This window comes from Genypterus blacodes, unplaced genomic scaffold (genome assembly GCF_046128005.1).
Source record: "Genypterus blacodes isolate CSIRO-AG114 ecotype Tasmania unplaced genomic scaffold, CSIRO-AGI_Gbla_v1 ptg000084l_1, whole genome shotgun sequence".
Classification (NCBI taxonomy): Eukaryota; Metazoa; Chordata; class Actinopteri; order Ophidiiformes; family Ophidiidae; genus Genypterus; species Genypterus blacodes.
The window spans coordinates 220,265-238,638 of record NW_027466889.1 but is presented as its reverse complement, the minus strand read 5'-3'; the positions used below and the strand labels follow the sequence as shown (position 1 = coordinate 238,638).

Below are 18,374 nucleotides of genomic sequence, written 5' to 3'. Positions count from 1 at the left end.
GGTCCACGGTTTTATTCTGAAAACCGTTACCGCATCCGCGTATCGTCTTCCTCTTCACGTCCTTTTATTTTGCAAGAATTAACAGGAAGTGGTCTACCGGCTTCGCGCATGCGCGGAATGTTTCTGTGTTGTGCTCCAGTGCGGTGTGTGTTTGCATACAGAAAGAGACGAATGACAGTTTAAAGGTGTCGGGGCAGGTGGAGAAGTGCAGCAAACATGAAGTAAGTGTGTGTGTTTGTTGTGTTTTTTGCTGCAGACGCGTCAGACATGTTGGTTACTGTGGGTTACGTGTAGCGTGTGGCTAAGTTAGCTTCGGGCAGCCTAGCATCATAACAGCTCACACATGCGCTCTCCTTCCAGGCTGAACATCGACGGGCTGCTGGTTTACTTCCCCTATGATTACATTTACCCCGAGCAGTACTCCTACATGCTGGAGCTCAAGAGGACGCTGGACGCGAGGGTGCGTGGAGGTCACACACATAACGCACACATAACGCACTCATCACACACTCATCACACACAGAACTCAATGTAGCGTTTGAATCAGTGTATTGTAAATGAAAACAATGATGGAGAGGCAGAGTTTCACATGTTTTGGGTCATGTTGGTCGTCATGGTGTTTCAGAGCCAAACAAACAATTCTGCAGCATCATGCCCACACACACACACACACACACCCTGTTAAACACACACCCTATGCTGCTCATCAGGGTCATGGAGTCCTGGAGATGCCTTCAGGAACAGGGAAGACCATCTCTCTGCTGGCGCTCATCGTGGCCTACCAGAAAGTGAGTGCAGCTTCTTCTCATTTAGGTTTCAGCATATCAAACTCTTCATCACCTCTCACCTCTCTTACTCTCTCTCGCTCTCTCTTAGGCATTTCCTCTAGTAGTGACCAAGCTCATTTACTGCTCCAGAACTGTTCCTGAGATTGAGAAGGTGAGTCGTCGTCCCTTAAACCAAGTGTGTGTGCACTGAAAGAGTGTTAGGTTAGATCTCATCAGCGAGAAACACTGCAGACCAGCTGTTTCTGTGTAAGATGGTGTTTCCACGGTGCATCAGGAGATAGATAGATAGAATAAAATGAGATGTTTCAGTGTACTATTGCTGCTGACCTGTGTGTGTGTGTGTGTTTGATTCAGGTGGTAGAGGAGCTGAGGAAGCTGATGGAGTTTTATACCAAGCAGACTGGAGAGGCGAACAACTTCCTGGCTCTGGCACTGTCCTCCAGGAAGAACCTGTGCATTCACCCAGAGGTAGGAGCCCTGACTCTTATTGTAACAATAGGGAGACTTCACTCCCTGTTTCACTGATATGTCAGTGAAACACAGCTCTACATTGTCACCTGTGCTTTCTTAAAGGTCTGAATGAATGTCAGAATGTAACTCCCTGCTGCTCCTTCCTGTAACATTGGCTCCTCCCCCTCCTCCTCTCCTCAGGTGAGCGCTCTGCGTTTAGGCAAAGAGATCGATGGAAAGTGCCACAGCCTGACAGCGTCTTACGTCCGAGCACAACACAAAGTCGACCCTGACGTGCCTGTGTGTGATTTCTACGAGGTAAGAGGTCAAAGTGAACCTTTCATCCTGTAGATCAGAGCTTCTGGTCCCTCACAGAGGACAGAAGGTAGATACAGTGAGGATACACTGACTGAGACGTGCAGAGGATCAGATCACTTGAGATAACGCAACCCAAGACTCCAGACCAGTCTGACTGTGACCTCATCCAGCTGAGGACGCTCTCATGCTGCTGCCCCCCTGAGTCTCACCTGTCTGTCCTCTTCCTGTCCGCAGGCGTTTGACGCGGTGGGTCGACAGGTGCCCCTTCCTGCCGGCATCTATAACCTTGACGACCTGAAGGAGTACGGCAGAAAGAAAGGATGGTGTCCTTACTATCTGGCTCGACACTCAGTAAGCTCTTTATCTCCCGTGTCAGATTCTGTTCTGTGAAGGAGAATACCTGAAGTCTTACTGTGAGTCATGTTTCCTCTTGGCTCCTCCCAGATCCTGCATGCAAACATCGTGGTGTACAGTTACCACTACCTGCTGGACCCCAAGATCGCTGACCTGGTGTCCAAGGAGCTGGCCAAGCAGTCAGTGGTGGTGTTTGATGAAGCTCATAACATAGGTGGGAAGATGAAGGAGCCCAGAGTCAGAACAATCATCTTCATGGAGTCTGCTCAGTGCTGTGGCTCCTGTAGAGGAGGATCAGGTCATCATCTCGTCTCCTTGTCTCATCTCATCTTCGTTCTCCCTGTTCTCCTCTCAGATAACGTGTGTATCGACGCCATGAGTGTGAACATCACCAGACGAACGCTGGACCGCTGTCAGACCAACGTGGAGACGCTGCAGAGCACCATACAAAAGTAAGAGCCGGGTCAAAGGTCGGCACCCGGGGCGTCAGGAGGTCAAAGGTCAGGTTTCCTCACGTCATCTCCTTCCTTCCTCACGTCGTCTCCTTCCTTCCTCTGACAGCATTAAGGAGACGGACGCGGCCAAGCTGAATGAGGAGTACAGGCGGCTGGTGGAGGGGCTGAAGGAGGCCAGCGTTGCCAGGGAAACGGACGTCTACCTGGCAAACCCGGTGTTACCTGACGAAATCCTTCAAGGTAGGAACATCGACAGTTGTTGTCTTAGAATGTATCTGTCGTCACACAAACACAATAAACACCTGCAATTTAATTTCCACTCAAGTTGTTTTCTGTTTATTATTTTGTATTTGCTGTTGTTGCCATGGAAGCCGTATCTCTGTATTGCTTTCTTCCCTTTCCAGAGGCCATCCCCGGCACCATCCGCACAGCCGAGCACTTTGTGGGCTTCCTGCGGCGCTTCCTGGAGTACCTGAAGTCTCGGCTGAGGGTGCAGCACGTGGTGCAGGAGAGCGCGCCGCAGTTCCTCAAAGACATCTTCGACAAAGTCTGCATCGACAGAAAGCCCCTCAGGTCAGTGTGACGAGACCAAGCCCGGCTGTTTCCTGTTGTTGACTTGCTTTCTCACTCATCACTCCTTCCTTCTCTCTCTCTTTTCACTCCTTCCCCTGTTCCTCCAGGTTTTGTTCAGAGAGGCTGCAGTCGTTGCTGCGGACGCTGGAGATCGCTGACATCGCAGACTTCTCAGCCATTACACTCATCTCTAACTTTGCTACGCTGGTCAGCACCTACAGCCAAGGTACACACACACACACACACACACACACACACACACACACACACACACACACACACACACACACACACACACACACACACACACACACACACACACACACACACACACACACACTCAGACCATGTGTGTCTTTATCTTGAGTCTCTGTGGTTTGACCCTGATGCAGCTCCTGAGATGTTTCTCTCTTCTGTCATTCTCAGGTTTCACCATCATCATTGAGCCGTTTGAAGACCGAACTCCAACCATAGCAAACCCTGTTCTCCACTTCAGGTACCTGCTGCTTTAAAAGGGGAAATAGCTTGAGTCTCTTTAGTCTGGACGCTCATAAGTGGACGACTCTGTCGGCACGCTTACATGATCTCTGCTGCTCTAGCTGAGTCTCCATGTTTACACCTGACCTGTCTGTCCCCTCTCAGCTGTATGGACCCGTCCATAGCCATCAAACCCGTCTTCCAGCGCTTTCAGTCAGTCATCATCACCTCAGGGGTCAGTTTACAAGTGTATCCTTAATCACATTTGTAACACAATGGCAGTATTTCACTGTTTTACTATATTGTAAGTCTGAATGTTCACTGATGTGCTCTTCATTTCTACAAACATCATGTTGGTGTCCCTCTCTCTCTCCTCAGACTCTCTCTCCACTCGACATCTATCCCAAAATCCTCGACTTCCGCCCCGTTACCATGGCGTCCTTCACCATGACACTGGCAAGAACCTGCCTCTGTCCACTGGTGTGTAACTGAACTCTGTAGAACAGAAGAAGTGGAACAAGATCACATCATCTTCACACTGTAATATGAATCTATTAAACCTCTCTCTCGCTCTCGCTCTCTCGCTCTGATAGATTGTTGGCCGAGGAAACGATCAGGTGGCTCTGAGCTCAAAGTTTGAGACCAGAGAAGACTTTGGTGAGCAGGAACGTCTTCATCCTTGATGAATTATATCAGAGAATATTCTTTGCAATTTATTGATATTTTAAGATTTAATGATCAGATACTTCAGCAATATTTTTTTAGTTCTTTATGAAATCTTTTTAAATTAAAAGCTCTTTGAGATGGATTGACTGTTTTCATCTCCAGCTGTGATTCGTAACTATGGAAACCTCCTGCTGGAGATGTCTGCCATCGTGCCTGATGGCATCGTGGCGTTCTTCACCAGCTACACGTACATGGAGAACATCGTGGCGTCCTGGTATGAACAGGTGCGTCTGGGCTTGATCATCAACCTGATTAACGTTTACTGCATTTAAAAATAAAAAATTCTGCATGAGAAAAATGTCACTGTTGGCGTGTAAGAGCCCAGAACACTTCATAATGGGGTGTGTGTGTGTGTGTGTGTGTGTGTGTGTGTGTGTGTGTGTGTGTGTGTGTGTGTGTGTGTGTGTGTGTGTGTGTGTGTGTGTGTGTGTGTGTGTGTGTGTGTGTGTGTGTGTGTGTGTGTAGGGAATCCTGGAGAACATCCAGAGGAACAAGCTGATCTTCATCGAGACTCCAGATGCCGCAGAGACCAGCATGGCTCTGGAAAAATACCATGAGGTCAGAACGACGGCTTTCTTCTGACGTCTTAAATATGACACGTTACAATCCTCCCTGTTATCTGGGCAGGCTCCAAAGCTGTGACCTTTGACCTTCCCCGTCTGTCTCCCCTCTGCAGGCGTGTGAAAACGGCAGAGGAGCCATTCTTCTGTCTGTGGCCAGAGGAAAAGTGTCTGAAGGAATAGATTTTGGTAAAGGATCAGAGCTGCAACGTGACACTGGAGCTCTGTGGGGAAATGTGGGCCGCATCAACATGAAAGGAAACGGGATACCACACATTCCACTCTGTTAGAATTATTGTTCCTTTATTTCTCACCGACTCTACTTTAGGGCAAAATATGCAAGAATCCATTATTTAGGCTCTTTAACTCTGTAGCAGGAACAGTAAGTGTGTGTTTGTGGTGATTAGTAACAGGTGTGTGACGTGTATTTGCTAAGCAACACTAACGGGAAGTTGATGCTATCGTCCCGTTTTCCAGGAACACAGAGAGGAACGGGAGTCTTAGTAGCTCAGTATCTGATGAACTCTGAGCAGCTTGTTGACCCTGGTTGTGTTTTCCCTGCAGTGCATCACTTTGGTCGAGCTGTGATCATGTTCGGGGTTCCTTATGTCTACACGCAGAGCCGCATCCTGAAGGTCAGTGTGTACACATGTGTGATCTTATACATGCACCACACAGTGACCCAGTTATCCGGAGTCCTTCAAAGGTCAAAGTCAGTTCAAACGTCCTCCAATGTGTTCCAGGCTCGTCTGGAGTATCTGAGGGATCAATTCCAGATCAGAGAGAACGATTTCCTGACGTTTGATGCAATGCGACACGCGGCTCAGTGTGTGGGCCGAGCCATCAGGGGCAAGACCGACTACGGCCTGATGATTTTTGCTGATAAGGTGTGTGTGTGTGTGTGTGTGTGTGTGTGTGTGTGTGTGTGTGTGTGTGTGTGTGTGTGTGTGTGTGTGTGTGTGTGTGTGTGTGTGTGTGTGTGTGTGTGTGTGTGTGTGTGTGTGTGTGTGTGTGTGTGTGTGTGTGTGTGTGTGTGTGTGTGTGAGAGTTTACTTATCTGTCCCTTTTGTTGTGTTGATTTAGTGTAGTGATGAATATTCTCTGTTATCTAACACACACACATATACACACATTGTAACTTGTCTGTGGTATGTTGCCGGCCCCTCCACAGCGTTACGCCCGAGCAGATAAGCGTGGGAAACTCCCTCGCTGGATTCAGGAGCACATCAGTGACGGCAGCCTGAACCTCACTGTGGACGAGGCCATCCAGCTGTCCAAGCACTTCCTCAGACACATGGCTCAGCCTTTCAGACAAGTAAGAGGGCCGGCTGAACATCAGACTGCTGCTTCTCCACTGCCTGCGTGGTTAAGTCTTTCCCTCTCTCTCCCTCCCTCTCTCTCTCTCTCTCTCTCTCTCTCTCTCCTTCCCTCCCTCCCCCCCCCTCTCTCAGGAGGACCAGCTGGGTTTGTCTCTGTTGACCTTCGAGCAGCTCCAGTCGGAGGAGATGCTGGAGAAAATCACTCGGATCGCTCATCAGACCTGAAGGTGATGACGCACACCCGTCATGTTATCACCGTAGCAACGTCCACTGTTTGCCATTAAGGTCTCTCTGAGACATCATCATCGCTAATGAGGCGCTCAAAGCCTTAGCAGCAGGTCAACGCCTCATTATTCATTTCACTCCTCTGAGCGGAGAGACTCTGATGTGGAGTCAGAATTTACCCATAATGCAACATCAGAAGTATTCACACAACTATGGTCAAAGCCAACAACAATCATGTAAGAGAAGAATCACCTGAATAATGTCCAAAATAGTTTATTGATCTTTGTTGGCTGCTTCACTGCGTTGTTCTAACTTTATTGGACACACCTGATCAATACTACACAACTGATCAATACGCCCCACCTGATCAATACAATCCAGTATAATGGCCTGGTTTAGTTTTTGTTTATATGCACTCAGTAGAAGTGTTTCTCTTTTTCTTTTTTTTCCCTCATGCACGGGATCAACAGGAATCTGAGGCTTTTCCATGTAAACATGAGGTGTTGTGTAACGACAGCATGAGGCGAGTCGGCCCTGTGTGGAAAAACACACAGAGGCAGAAAAACTCCTGTGAAGAAGTTGACAACCACATAAACTAGATCTGTTACTCAACAAAACTCAGATTTGTGCCAATTTCCACTGCATTAAGGCTGATTTGTTGTCTTAATCGCTGTACAAACAAAGCCTTAAAGCACGTAGACCTGAAGCCTACAGGCAAACCAAGCAGCCTGCAGAGCGACTCGTCACAGCGCCACCTTTGGCCACAGCAGGTGCTGACGAGATGTTTCCAATATTCTGCCTCATCATGGATGTGAGGGTTGTCACAACAATGAGCTCTGAGTTTACTCAACTCCTCTCTGACACAATCAGTCCACTCAAACTGAACATCATCAGTTTCACAGTGGTTCTTTATAAAGAGGATGTTATATTGGATTGTACAGGTGTGTCTAATAAAGTGACAACTGAGTGTAAACCTCCTGATACAGTGAATGATTTTGGACAAGCCTAAGTTTGTTTTAACCTACTAAGCGTGCCAGACGGGTGGAGTTTACTGCATTAAGACAAAGACTCCAGTTACTCATCACAGAAAAGTTTACATACATGAATAAACTTTCTCTGACTCTTTACTTGATATATTTTTATTAACTTTTATTCACAACACTTATGTCCTCATTATGTCTTGCAGGTTAAGGGTGTAGATTCATTCTTATGGGAATCGATAGTTATGGTTTTGTTTTGAATGAATAGCTAGACATTAGGTATGAAGAAGCTCATGAAAGAGACTGATCTGTTTTTAAAAATGGAGAGGGATTCAGCAGATCGAATCATTCCTAAAACTGTAAGGTAAATACATTTTCACATTGCACCTTTCTTTTTTTTGTGGTGAACTCCACAGTCTGGCACCAAAGCAACATTAAACTGATAAACCCCATGAAAAGTATTTAGAAAATACAGCTGACTGAAGCGATCTGCAGATCTGCTTACACTCCGGATGTCTCACACACAGAATCAGGATATTGCATTTAAAACACACACGCACACACACACTGAATGTTCAGTGTGTAATGCTCAGCAGAAGCAGCCATGTTTGAGGTCAACGGTGCACATTTACTACACAGTGAAAGTGTATGAAGTATTACAACACGCCCACACGTACACTGAGACGAGGTGGATATGATGAAACACCAGCCAGCAGTCACAGTGACATGTTAGGAGAGACAGATGTATGTTTCCTCCACATTAAATTGATATATTTGAAACATTTTTGTTGCCTCTCAGCTCAGTTTCTTCTGTTTTTAATGTTTATTGTTTTGATGAGGTGAAAACATCACTTCTGCAGTGTGACTGTTTCCTGTCTGTCATACAGACCAGACTGATGTTGTTCCTGCTGTGATTGTACAAAGTCGCATTTTATAACGACACTGAATATCTGTTTTTTTAACATGTCAATTTTCAAGGTTTGTGAAGTGCTTACATGTTGAATAAAGTGCTTGAAAGAGCTCGAAATGAAACTGTGTGTGGATTATTTTCACAATAACTTGTGTGATTGAATAACTCGTTTCTTGAGTAAAGATATAAAATAGTGAGTGTTAGAGTGGCGCAGTGATTTCCTCTCGGCGCCATGTTGGCTCGGCTCGTCTTGGCCTCAGTCTTCACCCATCATGTGACGTCATCTATGAGGACAAACCGGTGTCCAGGTGTCTGCCCCGCGGTGTGATGCAATCCTAAAATGCAATGCGGTGAAACGGCGCCTCCGGGTCAATCCACAATGGCGGACGCAGGCGAGAGCGGAGCGCCGTCTTCAAACGTAATTTATTTCATCTACCGTGGGGGGTTTGGTTTGGTTTTGTCATAATTAGTTATACAAAGTTGTTTTTTATGTACATGAGCTGTATAAATACTCAGTTTGACATCTTAGTACATCCACCTTTTTCTTGCATTAGCATGTTAGCTAGTTGTGTCGCCTCGTTTCTAACAAGCCGAGGCGACACAACTGAGCTGTACAAGCTGAAACGCTCAAATGTTAAAAGATCAATGGAATTTATTTAAACAACTTTATTTAACTGAACTACCGCACAAGTTTTCACCAACATGAGCGTTGTGTTCCCTTTCCGGGAGCCAAGCTCCCCGCTCACCTGGAGCCTTAGAGCGGACCCGCAGACATCAAAGGCACCGACAACTCACCGAGCGCTTTGTAAACTATGTTTCTGTAGTATGTGCCAAGAAATAAAGGGACCTAAACTGAGGTGAATGTATTTTAGATTATAACTAAATGTCCAGTTTGTTCAAAGATACCAAATATAGTTCTAGGGGAGTGTGTGTGATGTGCTGGCCCCGGGCCGTGGTCTCTCATGTGCGTGTAAGCGTGTGTGTGTGACTTGTCATCAGCCCATTGCTTTATAGCTTTGTGTTTGCTTCCGTTAAGCTCCCTCTGCATCTCTCTGCCTTGTTGCGTCGGCTTGTTGTCTTTTCACTATTTGATTGCAGCTGGTGGTCTAGTGCCTTGTTTGTTTGTGAGCTGTGTGGTGATTGGCTGCCTGTCAGTGGCCTATGGAGCCTTTAACCTTTAACATAGAGGTCAAGCTCTCAGGCAAAGGTGATGGTTAGGGTTGTCCCCTGGTTGCCATGGAGAGTTGATGTTTGTGTGTTTGAGGGGAGATTGCGCTTTTTGCAGCCTTTTATTCTTCTTTGTTGGTGTTGTAGCTAGTTTGTGGTTGGTTAAGATTTTGAACAAAGTCTCAGCCATAAATCTCATCTGATAAACTGATTTACAAATTGTGACTTATCTGTAGCAGCGGCTTAAGTAGACGGCATGATGTTGGTTACTCGGGCAGCTCACTATGTGTTGGGACTGTTGTGTGTGTGTGAACAAGCCACGACAAATGGGCAGTTATATTTAAAGGATCATATTTATTCATACATTACAGTGATGTATACAGCATAAATGACATTTGAATAACAGGCTACTGTGATAATGCAGACGTTGGTGTAAGTTAGGGAGGCCAACGGTGAGGAAAGGAGTCAGTGTTCAAATAAAAAGGAGGCAAAATCTGAAAAATAAAACTATTTGTGAAGCAGCACTTTATTTGTTTTATGTCTTATCTGTTAAGCAATAACAATTAACCCAGATCTGCCTCTGCTTAGTGGTGCTGTTCTCAAAAGTAACACCAGGTGGAGCCAAAGGGTATTGAGAGTTTAGATCTTTACCCCCCTGAAGCTTAAGACCATGAAGACGTGTAAAGACTTCTACACTCATGAATCATCTGGCACTGAAGGATCACAGTAAAAAAAAAAAGCAGAAACCTTGATTCAACCTTTTCAGTGCTGAAAGATGCAGTCAATCATGTAGCAGAGATCCAAACCCTGCAGTGTGGAGCAGGTCAGCTTAGTCTGACTGAGCAGCTCTGTGCCGCCATCAAGCAACAACACCCAAACTCAAGTTGGAAAAGTAGCTTATGAGCTGCTGTGGTCTCTTGGACGGAGCTGTGTGTCCTGCAGCTCCAGCAGGTCTGTGAGCCGTTAAAAGAATAGAAATCCTCACAGCAGAAGTCAGATTGAGAGAGAATGAAACGTGGCTACAGGCTGGCTTCTATTTTGTCCCCAGAAAAGGGAAGATAATGTTCATTGTCCTCCTCCAGTTAGTGTTAAAGTGTTCCAGCTCAGATAAAGGCTCATAAGGACCAGCCTGTTGCCTCGGCTGTTTCCGTGTGACACAATGTTCCAGCACGTCTTATCAATAATGTCCTCGTTAAGTTTAAACACAGCTGTCAAGTTTCCTGAAGTCTCCCTGACCCAGTTTCCATGTGGAGTCCATTTCCCTCCTCCAGTCTCTTCACAGAGTCTATTAAGGATAATAACTCACATATAAAAGCATGTGGTTGTTCTTCACAGCTCACAGCGGTTGTCCAGAGTCGTGTAGCGGTCCATGATACTCAAGACATCCTCAAGGATTGAAGGACCCAGGTCCAGATCCAGCCCCATCATGGAGTCTGACCGTGGCACCACAGAGGAGGCTGTGAGGTGAGCTGGGAGGAAGGGGCCGCAGGGCGACTCGCTGTGCTCGCTCCTCAGGTCCTCGTTGCTCAGACCGGCGTCAGAGTCCAAGTTGAGGCCCCGGGCAACTTCCAGGGGCCCGCAGGTTTCCGACGAGGAGTCCTCAGAAGAGACCTCAGAGAAGGAGCCGGAGGAGGGGACAAACCTGCAGATGGCAGGGGAGAGGGAGATGTCCCTGCAGGGCTCTGAGGCCAGATGCTCGGCCACGCCGCTCTGGCAGAGCGACGGCTTGGGCTGCTGCTGGATGTAACCGTTGCCCTGCGGCTGTTTGAGACATGGCTCTGACGGCTGCTCATGGCGATGCGAGTGGTGCGGCTGGGAAGGCAGAGAAGTAGGGGAGGGGTCGTCCAGGTGGAGGCGTGGCGGTTTGGGCGGAGCCTGTTCATGGGCGATGAAGACGGGCATAGAGATGGTGGTCTTCAGCAGGCCGGAGGAGGCGTGCTGGTAGTGGAAACCGTTGTAGGCGTAGTTGTGCGAGTCGTGTTTGGAGGCGATGCCGTCCTCCAGCGGCGTCTCCATGCTGTGAGCGCGCTCGTGCCCATTCTGTGTCCGGGTCAGAGCCGGCAGCATGTCCATCTTACCCTGGAGGAACTCAACATCTCCAAACATGTCGCTCTGCCCCTCAGCACCCACGTGGGCGCTGTGGCGGACGTCACCCAGCGGCGGGCTGATCATGTCCCCTGAGAGGATGTCACGGAGCCTCAGCTTCTTCCCTCTCTTGGGCGTTTTGAGGTACATGGGGGTCTTAGCAGGCATCTTCTCAAAGCTTAACAGTCTGGGATCAAACCAGAGAAACGCAGCTCACAGAGCAGAACTCCCAGCTGAAGCTCCAAGTCAGTCAGTAAGGATCAGGTGGCTCAGTGTGGTGAGAGAAAGCCTGGGGGCGGAGCCTCACGCTGACATGTGACTCAGGGGTGAGGAGGAAGGCCTTGACCTCAGAGCTGCTCCCCCTCTCTCTTTGTATCCGAGCAAACCCTGGAGCTTCTCCTCTTCCTCCTCTCTTTATCTCCTCTCAGACGGTGAGGATGAAGGGATGAAGAATATCCCCTCTGGCTGCCTGGCTGTCTGCAGGCTCTGCCTTTAGAGTTCACTGACCGGGGAGCGCAGAGACCTCAGGAATGTGACATCAAAACGCCAGAGATCTGTGAGGGGAAACAAGAGAGGAACAGAGTCAGAGAGAGGCCACCAGAGATGGAGAGGAGGGGGGGGAGAGGGGAGACGAAGGGGCAAAGGGGAAGGGAGGGGCTGAGGAGGCAGAAGGCGGGGGAGGGGCGGAAATAAAGCAGGAGGAGATTTACAACCTTGAGTGAGGAAGAGGACGGAAATATGATGGAAAACACTTCAGGAATCCAGAGTGTTTGCTAAACTCCCCCACCCCCCTAAACACAGTGTGTGTGTGTGTGTGAGGACTGAGATGATGTGTGTGTGTGTGTGTGTGTGATTTGAGGGTGCTGGCTTGTTGCGCTGAGTCACAGTGTGAGTCAGAGTGGGTCACACATTCCTGAGGACCCTCAGCTCAGAGCACACACACATCAGGGTGGAGGAGTCGGAGCTTTGCTGCTTGTGACTGTGACTGCATTGTGTCCTGTTATCAGTGAATTATGGGATGGCAGTCAGGTCAGGTGACCCCTCAGGCTCTGTGATCCTGTGAGCTCATCTCAACCTCTAAATGTTACTGTGAACACACACATACATACACACACACACGAGGAGAGAAGTTCTTCTTCTTCTAACCCTAAAATGTGACTTAAATCCGTTCCTTTCCTCCTCTGAGGCCTCTGGTGCGTCCGTGTGAGTCCAGAATCCAGATCAGATGTTTTGAGCTCCCAACTATCGCTCACCAACATCAGCTGACAGAGAGAAACGTGTCAGGAAATGAATTTCTGAAGGAATGTGTGACATCGTTCATCTGGCCTGAACGCTGAATGAATGTGTTCAGATCCTGTGATCTCAAATATGTGTGAATGCTCTAAAACTCTGTCCTCAATGCAGACACACACACACACACACACACACACGCACGGTTTCAAACAGGGGAGTGTTCTCAGGCTGCAGTTGTGTTTATCTTGTGACTGAGCCGACACCAGATTTGTGGCTGGATAATCTTCAGACTCAGTTGGTTTATTGTCTGAGTTTGCAGACGGAGCGTTCTGAAGGTGTCAAAGCCACAGAAGTCCTCCAGTTTATGAAGACCAAGCGGACCCAGCAGCAGCAGGAGGTCTGAGTGTGGCTGCAGCAGGTTCACGTCTGCGTGATGAGCAATGTGGCTCCAGTGTGACACACTGACAGGTCCTCGTCTCCGTGACGCCAGCGTCTGAATGTTCACATGAGCTTCAACCGAGCTTCACACAGCTTCATGTGTGATGTTTCACGGCTGGAGCATAAAAAAAGGTGTCGACTGTTTACGCCTTCGCTTGTGTAAGAAAAACACAAGAAAGAACAAGGGAAGGAAGGAAGGAAGGAAGGAGACGACTTTCTTTAACGGGACACAAAAGGAAACCTAACAGCTTAGCTAGAAGGAGGAAGACCAGCGTGTTCCTCCTCTCTGATAAGAGTAAAGAATGAGGTCAGATAACTTCACTCAATCACCAACATGGAGGTCATGAGTGTCATCAGTCAGATATGAAGCTGTGGGTCAGTCAGGCGTGTTCTTAGCGTGTTCCTCTGCTGCTCTTTCCTCTGTTTCATATCTGGCGACTGCAACAAGCTTGAACTCCCAGACGTTATCTCCATGTTGTTGTTATAAAGAACAGATGATGAAGAGAGAAGACCGGAGCAGTTTCATGGCTTTAGGAGAGATGAAGGTTATCTATGGAGGAAGATGATGATGATGGAGCAACAAAGAAACCCTCAGAGGATGATTTAGTGTTTCAATCAGCCTTGACATCATGGTGACATCAGACATTGTGAAACAGCGGAAATCACCGTGTCGACAGAAACCACAGAGATGTTAAAGATATGAGACTGAGCTTAATGAAGTTAGAGAAGAAGAAGCTCCGGCTGTGTCTAACCGCTCCCACACTGATGGTGTGTGAGGTGAAGTGCTGAGTAAGGCTGCAGCTGCTCCACGTGTGTGTGAGCTGCTCTGGGCTCGTCGCTAACACACACACACACACACCTCTGGGATCAGATCCACGTCTGAATGGGCCTGAGTGTTCTGGAGGAAGAGGTTCTCCTGCTTCCATTGTTTCCTGACCTCAGATGATCACAATGCAGCTCTCAGCCCGAGCCAAGCTGCTGTGTGTGCGTCGCTCTTAAAGGGGACAAGCTGCTCACATCTGCCCACATCTGCTCACATCTGCTCTCATGTGGGTTAGCCTCTGATTCTGAACCTCAGTGTGCATAAACACGCTCAGGCTCAGGTTCACCCAGGCTCAGCATAAACACGCTCAGGCTCAGGTTCACCCAGGCTCAGTGCTCACAGCAGTTTTGGTCTTACTGGCATAAATGCTCTCTCTCTCTCTCTCTCTCTCTCTCTCTCTCTCTCTCTCTCTCTCTCTCTCTCTCTCTCTCTCTCTCTCTCTCTCTCTCTCTCTCTCTCTCTCTCTCTCTCTCTCTCTCTCTCTCTCTCTCTCTGAGTAAACAGGAGGTGTTGCGTAATGTCAGTATGAGTCTGAGGCCAGAGGAGGAAACGCACCAAACATCATTTAAATGTTTCCATGCCTGTTGCATAATCTGGACCTCACCTCCGTGTGAGACGATCCAGAGACATGAGGGCCCACAGAAACCATTATTACATCAATGAGTGATTCACCTGGGAACACACCGACTGAGCCTCTACCTCTGTGTGATTCAGCCTGAGCCGGCTACGCCTGAGACATGGAGGCTGACTGACCTGGCCACCAACTCTTTAACTGTCTGTCCTCACATTGTCCTCCTTCAGGACAAACCAAAGGCGTCTCACCGCCTCACACTTAAACGTAACGACTTGGACTGAACCGCAGCTCCATTAGCGAGCAGCTCTTTAAAAGCTGGGTCTAATCTGAAGTTCAGCCTGTGAGACTCATAAAGACGGAGACGTCCACATGGCAGGACGACGTTTGACTCCAATAACAGCAACAACAGCACAGAGACGTGGAACAAGTGAAGCAAACAGTCTCGTTAACAAACCAAAGCAGGGGAGGAGGGGAGGAGGGGAGGAGGGGAGGAGGGGCAGAGCCGCGTCCATTAAAGCTGGCGGACACAGACAGACGGGCCGCAACCGCAACAAACACACAATAAACACCAGAATAGAGAACCGACCAGAACCAGATCAGAGGGGCGGAGGCCCGACTGCTGGAGCGCTGACACCTAACAGGCTCTGAGTGGGATCACACACTGGCTGCCATGAAGGACGGGAGTGGGAGGACGGAGTGAGGACAGAGGACAGAAGGAGGATGGAGTGAGGACAGAGGACAGAAGGAGGATGGAGTGAGGACAGAGGGGGGAGGATGTTTGCTCCTCACTCATGATACTCTGGATAAATACGTCTCTTTACTTTGTATCATGTTGAGTTGTAGTTTGTTACGTGTGTGTGTGTGTGTGTGAGAGTTCAGAGTTCAGAGTCTCTGGTGTGTGAGGCTCTAAACAGGAAGAAGAAACACTGATTCAAAGCTTCAGTGAAATGAGAAGTAACATCTGCAGCAAAGTGCGATTGTGCTTTTTGGCAGAGCTCACAGCTGTGCATCGTGTGTGTGTGTGTGTGTGTGTGTGTGTGTGAGCAGGCGCCATATTGTGTCACATTTTGTCTTTATGGGACTGCAGTTGGAATGTGTGTGAGTGCAAACACAACACTGGGGAAAAGGCACACACACACACACACAAACACACACATTGCCACAACTTTACTGCCAACAAGCTGCTACTCCTCTGTGTGTGTGTGTGTGTTTACGGTGTATGTGTTCATACATGCAGTCAGATGTTTGATTCATGCACAAACTTCACTGATCAGTTAACAATCCAGCCTGTTACCTGGGTAACTATGATCAGATCAGATCTTTCAAATGTGACTTGATCTGAGTGTGTGAACTGTTTCAGCTTCAGTTACTATTCACACACACACACACACACACGCACACACCCTTAGTGGAAAGTTGACCTGCTGGTTGGTGACAGATCTGAGGAGGAAACACTTCAGACAGCCTTTGTGTGTGTGTGTGTGTGTGTGTGTGTGTGTGTGTGTGTGTGTGTGTGTGTGTGTGTGTGTGTGTCCTGGAGGCTTCACCGCTCCTCTTCACATGGAATGTGGGTCTGTGGCGATGATGCAACCAGCCAGAGGAGGTTTGACCTTCCATCTGTTTCTGCTCTCAGACTCGTCCCTGCGTGTCTCCGTTCTGTCTCCATCCTAACGCCACTGTTACTCTGTGATCTTCTGAGGACAAACACGCGTCCCCCCCCCCACACACACACACACACACACACACACACACACACACACACACACACACACAAACACACACACACACACGCTCTGACGCAGGCACAGACCTTCAGACGTCTGCTGCCTTTCACTCGTCCGTCTGATTGGTTTGTTTGTCTTCACCATAAAAGTTAAGACGATTCCCTCTCTCACTAATTGTTCACTCATGGCCCCTGTGAGAATGTGGGGCCCTAAGGGGACTCATGGAGGAGCTGGTGACTCCCTGCATCACACACAGGGCACAAGCTTGACACAGAACACTGCCAGGAAAGTCATGAATGAGTTCAGATTCATCTGGAGAAACTGGTGAGACGAGGCAACGTCCAGTCATCAGTGTGTCGCAACACACACACGCACACACACACACACACCCTCTGAATGCCTCAGACTGGGACATACATTTACATTTAGTCATTTTGCCAGGAAGAGCTTAGAAGCTTAAATGAACAGCAACAACAGAATGTAGGTGCTAAGAGGAGCCTCAAAGTAATCAATCAATCAATCATAAACAACATCAAAGATGATTAGCAACTGATTGAAACAACAGAAGATGATGATTAAAGACAGCAAAGAATCAGGCTGAGTCCCCCCTCTCTCTCTCCCCCATCCCCTCTCTCTCCTTCTCTCCCCCCCCCCCCCCCTCTCTCTCTCTCTCTCTCTCTCTCTCTCTCTCTCTCTCTCTCTCTCTCTCCCCCTCTCTCTCTCTCTGCTGTATTCTTATGTAACCCAGTGAGCTCATCTTCGGGACTCTGACAGCCTCTCCCACCTGGTAACTGTGAACACATCGATTATGCAAACTGCTGTGAACAAAGTTTGCGTATTAAACTTTGTATAAACTGAAGTTGTATCCGTGTGTGAGTCTCCGTTGTTTCAGTACAAACGCCTTTCAACTTTCATAAAACTTATTCGTGCAGATTTCTTAACCGGACATTTTAACGCATTTATGAGTTTGTAACTGATTTATGACACAAACATTCCCACTGGAATTCGCACTTTAGTAGTCGTACGTTGGCTCTAAACATGTAAACAACATCTCCTCTTGTGTCCAAACGCGCTACACAGATTAAGTTTCTTCTTGTTTTTCACACATTACGTTTCTTCGTCAGCGTGAGACTTTAGTTTGTGCGTTTGTAACAATAAATGTTAATATTATTGTAGAAATGAAGCTCTGGCTCGCGTGTTTTAGCGCAGGAACAGCGCCCCCCTACGGCCAAGAGGCGCAGTAACACTTAATCTTGATTGGTAATGAGCTCATAGTAAACTAGATTAAATGTTTATCAAGAATGAATGAGAGAATACAACCATCAGTCAACACACACACACACACTCACAAACACACACACACACACATAATTTAGAACACACCACTCCAGTTTAAGTGAATAACATAGTAGACATGTCGCTCTGCGGTGACTGAACTCTAATTCTATTCTTCTCCCCTGAACGTTTCCAGTGTTGATAAACTGCTCATGTAGCGTTTGGCGCATTACGCTACAAAGGTCCGCTTCTGCTTCATTGTTTCGTCCCATAATAGACAATAATGGATCGATTCAACAGGTAGAGAGCTGAACGCGCGCAGGCGCAGTGGAAATGAGCCAAAACAAGCAGAATAAATGTGTGTTTGTCAGAGATACGCACCTTTAAATCTTTTCTTCTGTGCTCAGTGAAGTGGTTAAGTTTAAATTCCACTGACAGAGACGCGAGACCCGCAGCAGCTTCACCGGACTGAGTCTGAGTCTGAGACTGAGACTGAGCCGGGAGGAGAGAAGCAGCGGAGTCAAGCTACCCGTACTGACAACAGAGCACTTCCGGTCTGCTCTTTCAAATTAAGATATTGAGATTTTGCGTAAATGATAAGTACCGGTCAATGCTACTGGGAACCTTTGACCTGAAAGCGATTAAATTAACATTCAAAGGTTTTAGAAAGTATTGAATGCATAAGAATTCTCAGACTCATAACTCTAAATTTGATGATTGTGTGGCACATAATCCAACAACTTCATCACACAATATTGGTGGACTAAACATAATGTAGCATCTAAATCTAGGAGTGTAATCTTTAAGGAAGATTATGTTTAAAGAATGATTCCTCTGTGGTTTTTGAACTTGCTCATCGTCAATGTAATGTTTCAGATTCATACAGTTTATTGCCACATCAAAAGTTGCGTTTCTACAGC

General features: G+C 47.7%; 2 protein-coding genes across 2 annotated transcripts; one reads left to right on the top strand and one right to left on the bottom strand.

Annotated features, from left to right (window-relative positions):
* The first annotated feature begins 102 nt into the window (after positions 1 to 102).
* Positions 103 to 7,174, top strand: ercc2 (excision repair cross-complementation group 2). Its single transcript, XM_076158589.1, has 23 exons — positions 103 to 221; positions 361 to 460; positions 711 to 788; positions 877 to 939; positions 1,143 to 1,256; positions 1,440 to 1,556; positions 1,791 to 1,907; positions 2,001 to 2,124; positions 2,266 to 2,362; positions 2,472 to 2,605; positions 2,770 to 2,938; positions 3,046 to 3,164; positions 3,365 to 3,434; positions 3,581 to 3,650; positions 3,794 to 3,895; positions 4,009 to 4,072; positions 4,244 to 4,365; positions 4,607 to 4,699; positions 4,818 to 4,890; positions 5,266 to 5,336; positions 5,445 to 5,588; positions 5,873 to 6,016; positions 6,153 to 7,174. The coding sequence occupies exons 1-23, from the start codon at positions 217 to 219 to the stop codon at positions 6,243 to 6,245; spliced, it is 2,283 nt and encodes a 760-aa protein (XP_076014704.1). The 5' UTR covers positions 103 to 216; the 3' UTR covers positions 6,246 to 7,174.
* A 2,462-nt stretch (positions 7,175 to 9,636) lies between these two features.
* On the bottom strand, positions 9,637 to 17,978 carry LOC143007320 (cdc42 effector protein 3). The gene is made up of 2 exons (XM_076158593.1): positions 17,836 to 17,978; positions 9,637 to 11,941 (listed from the first exon to the last, which is right to left on the bottom strand). The coding sequence occupies exon 2, from the start codon at positions 11,553 to 11,555 to the stop codon at positions 10,632 to 10,634; it is 924 nt and encodes a 307-aa protein (XP_076014708.1). The 5' UTR covers positions 11,556 to 11,941; positions 17,836 to 17,978; the 3' UTR covers positions 9,637 to 10,631.
* Between the last annotated feature and the right edge of the window lie 396 nt (positions 17,979 to 18,374).

What these genes read in the sequence shown, in the direction of transcription:
- LOC143007320 (XM_076158593.1), bottom strand. Translation starts at nt 11,555, where the DNA reads ATGCCTGCTAAGACCCCCATGTACCTCAAAACGCCCAAGAGAGGGAAG.
- ercc2 (XM_076158589.1), top strand. An exon ending in ACCTGACGAAATCCTTCAAG is followed by an intron (nt 2,606 to 2,769) that starts GTAGGAACATCG and finishes TTCCCTTTCCAG; the next exon opens with AGGCCATCCCCGGCACCATC. An exon ending in GAACCTGCCTCTGTCCACTG is followed by an intron (nt 3,896 to 4,008) that starts GTGTGTAACTGA and finishes TCGCTCTGATAG; the next exon opens with ATTGTTGGCCGAGGAAACGA.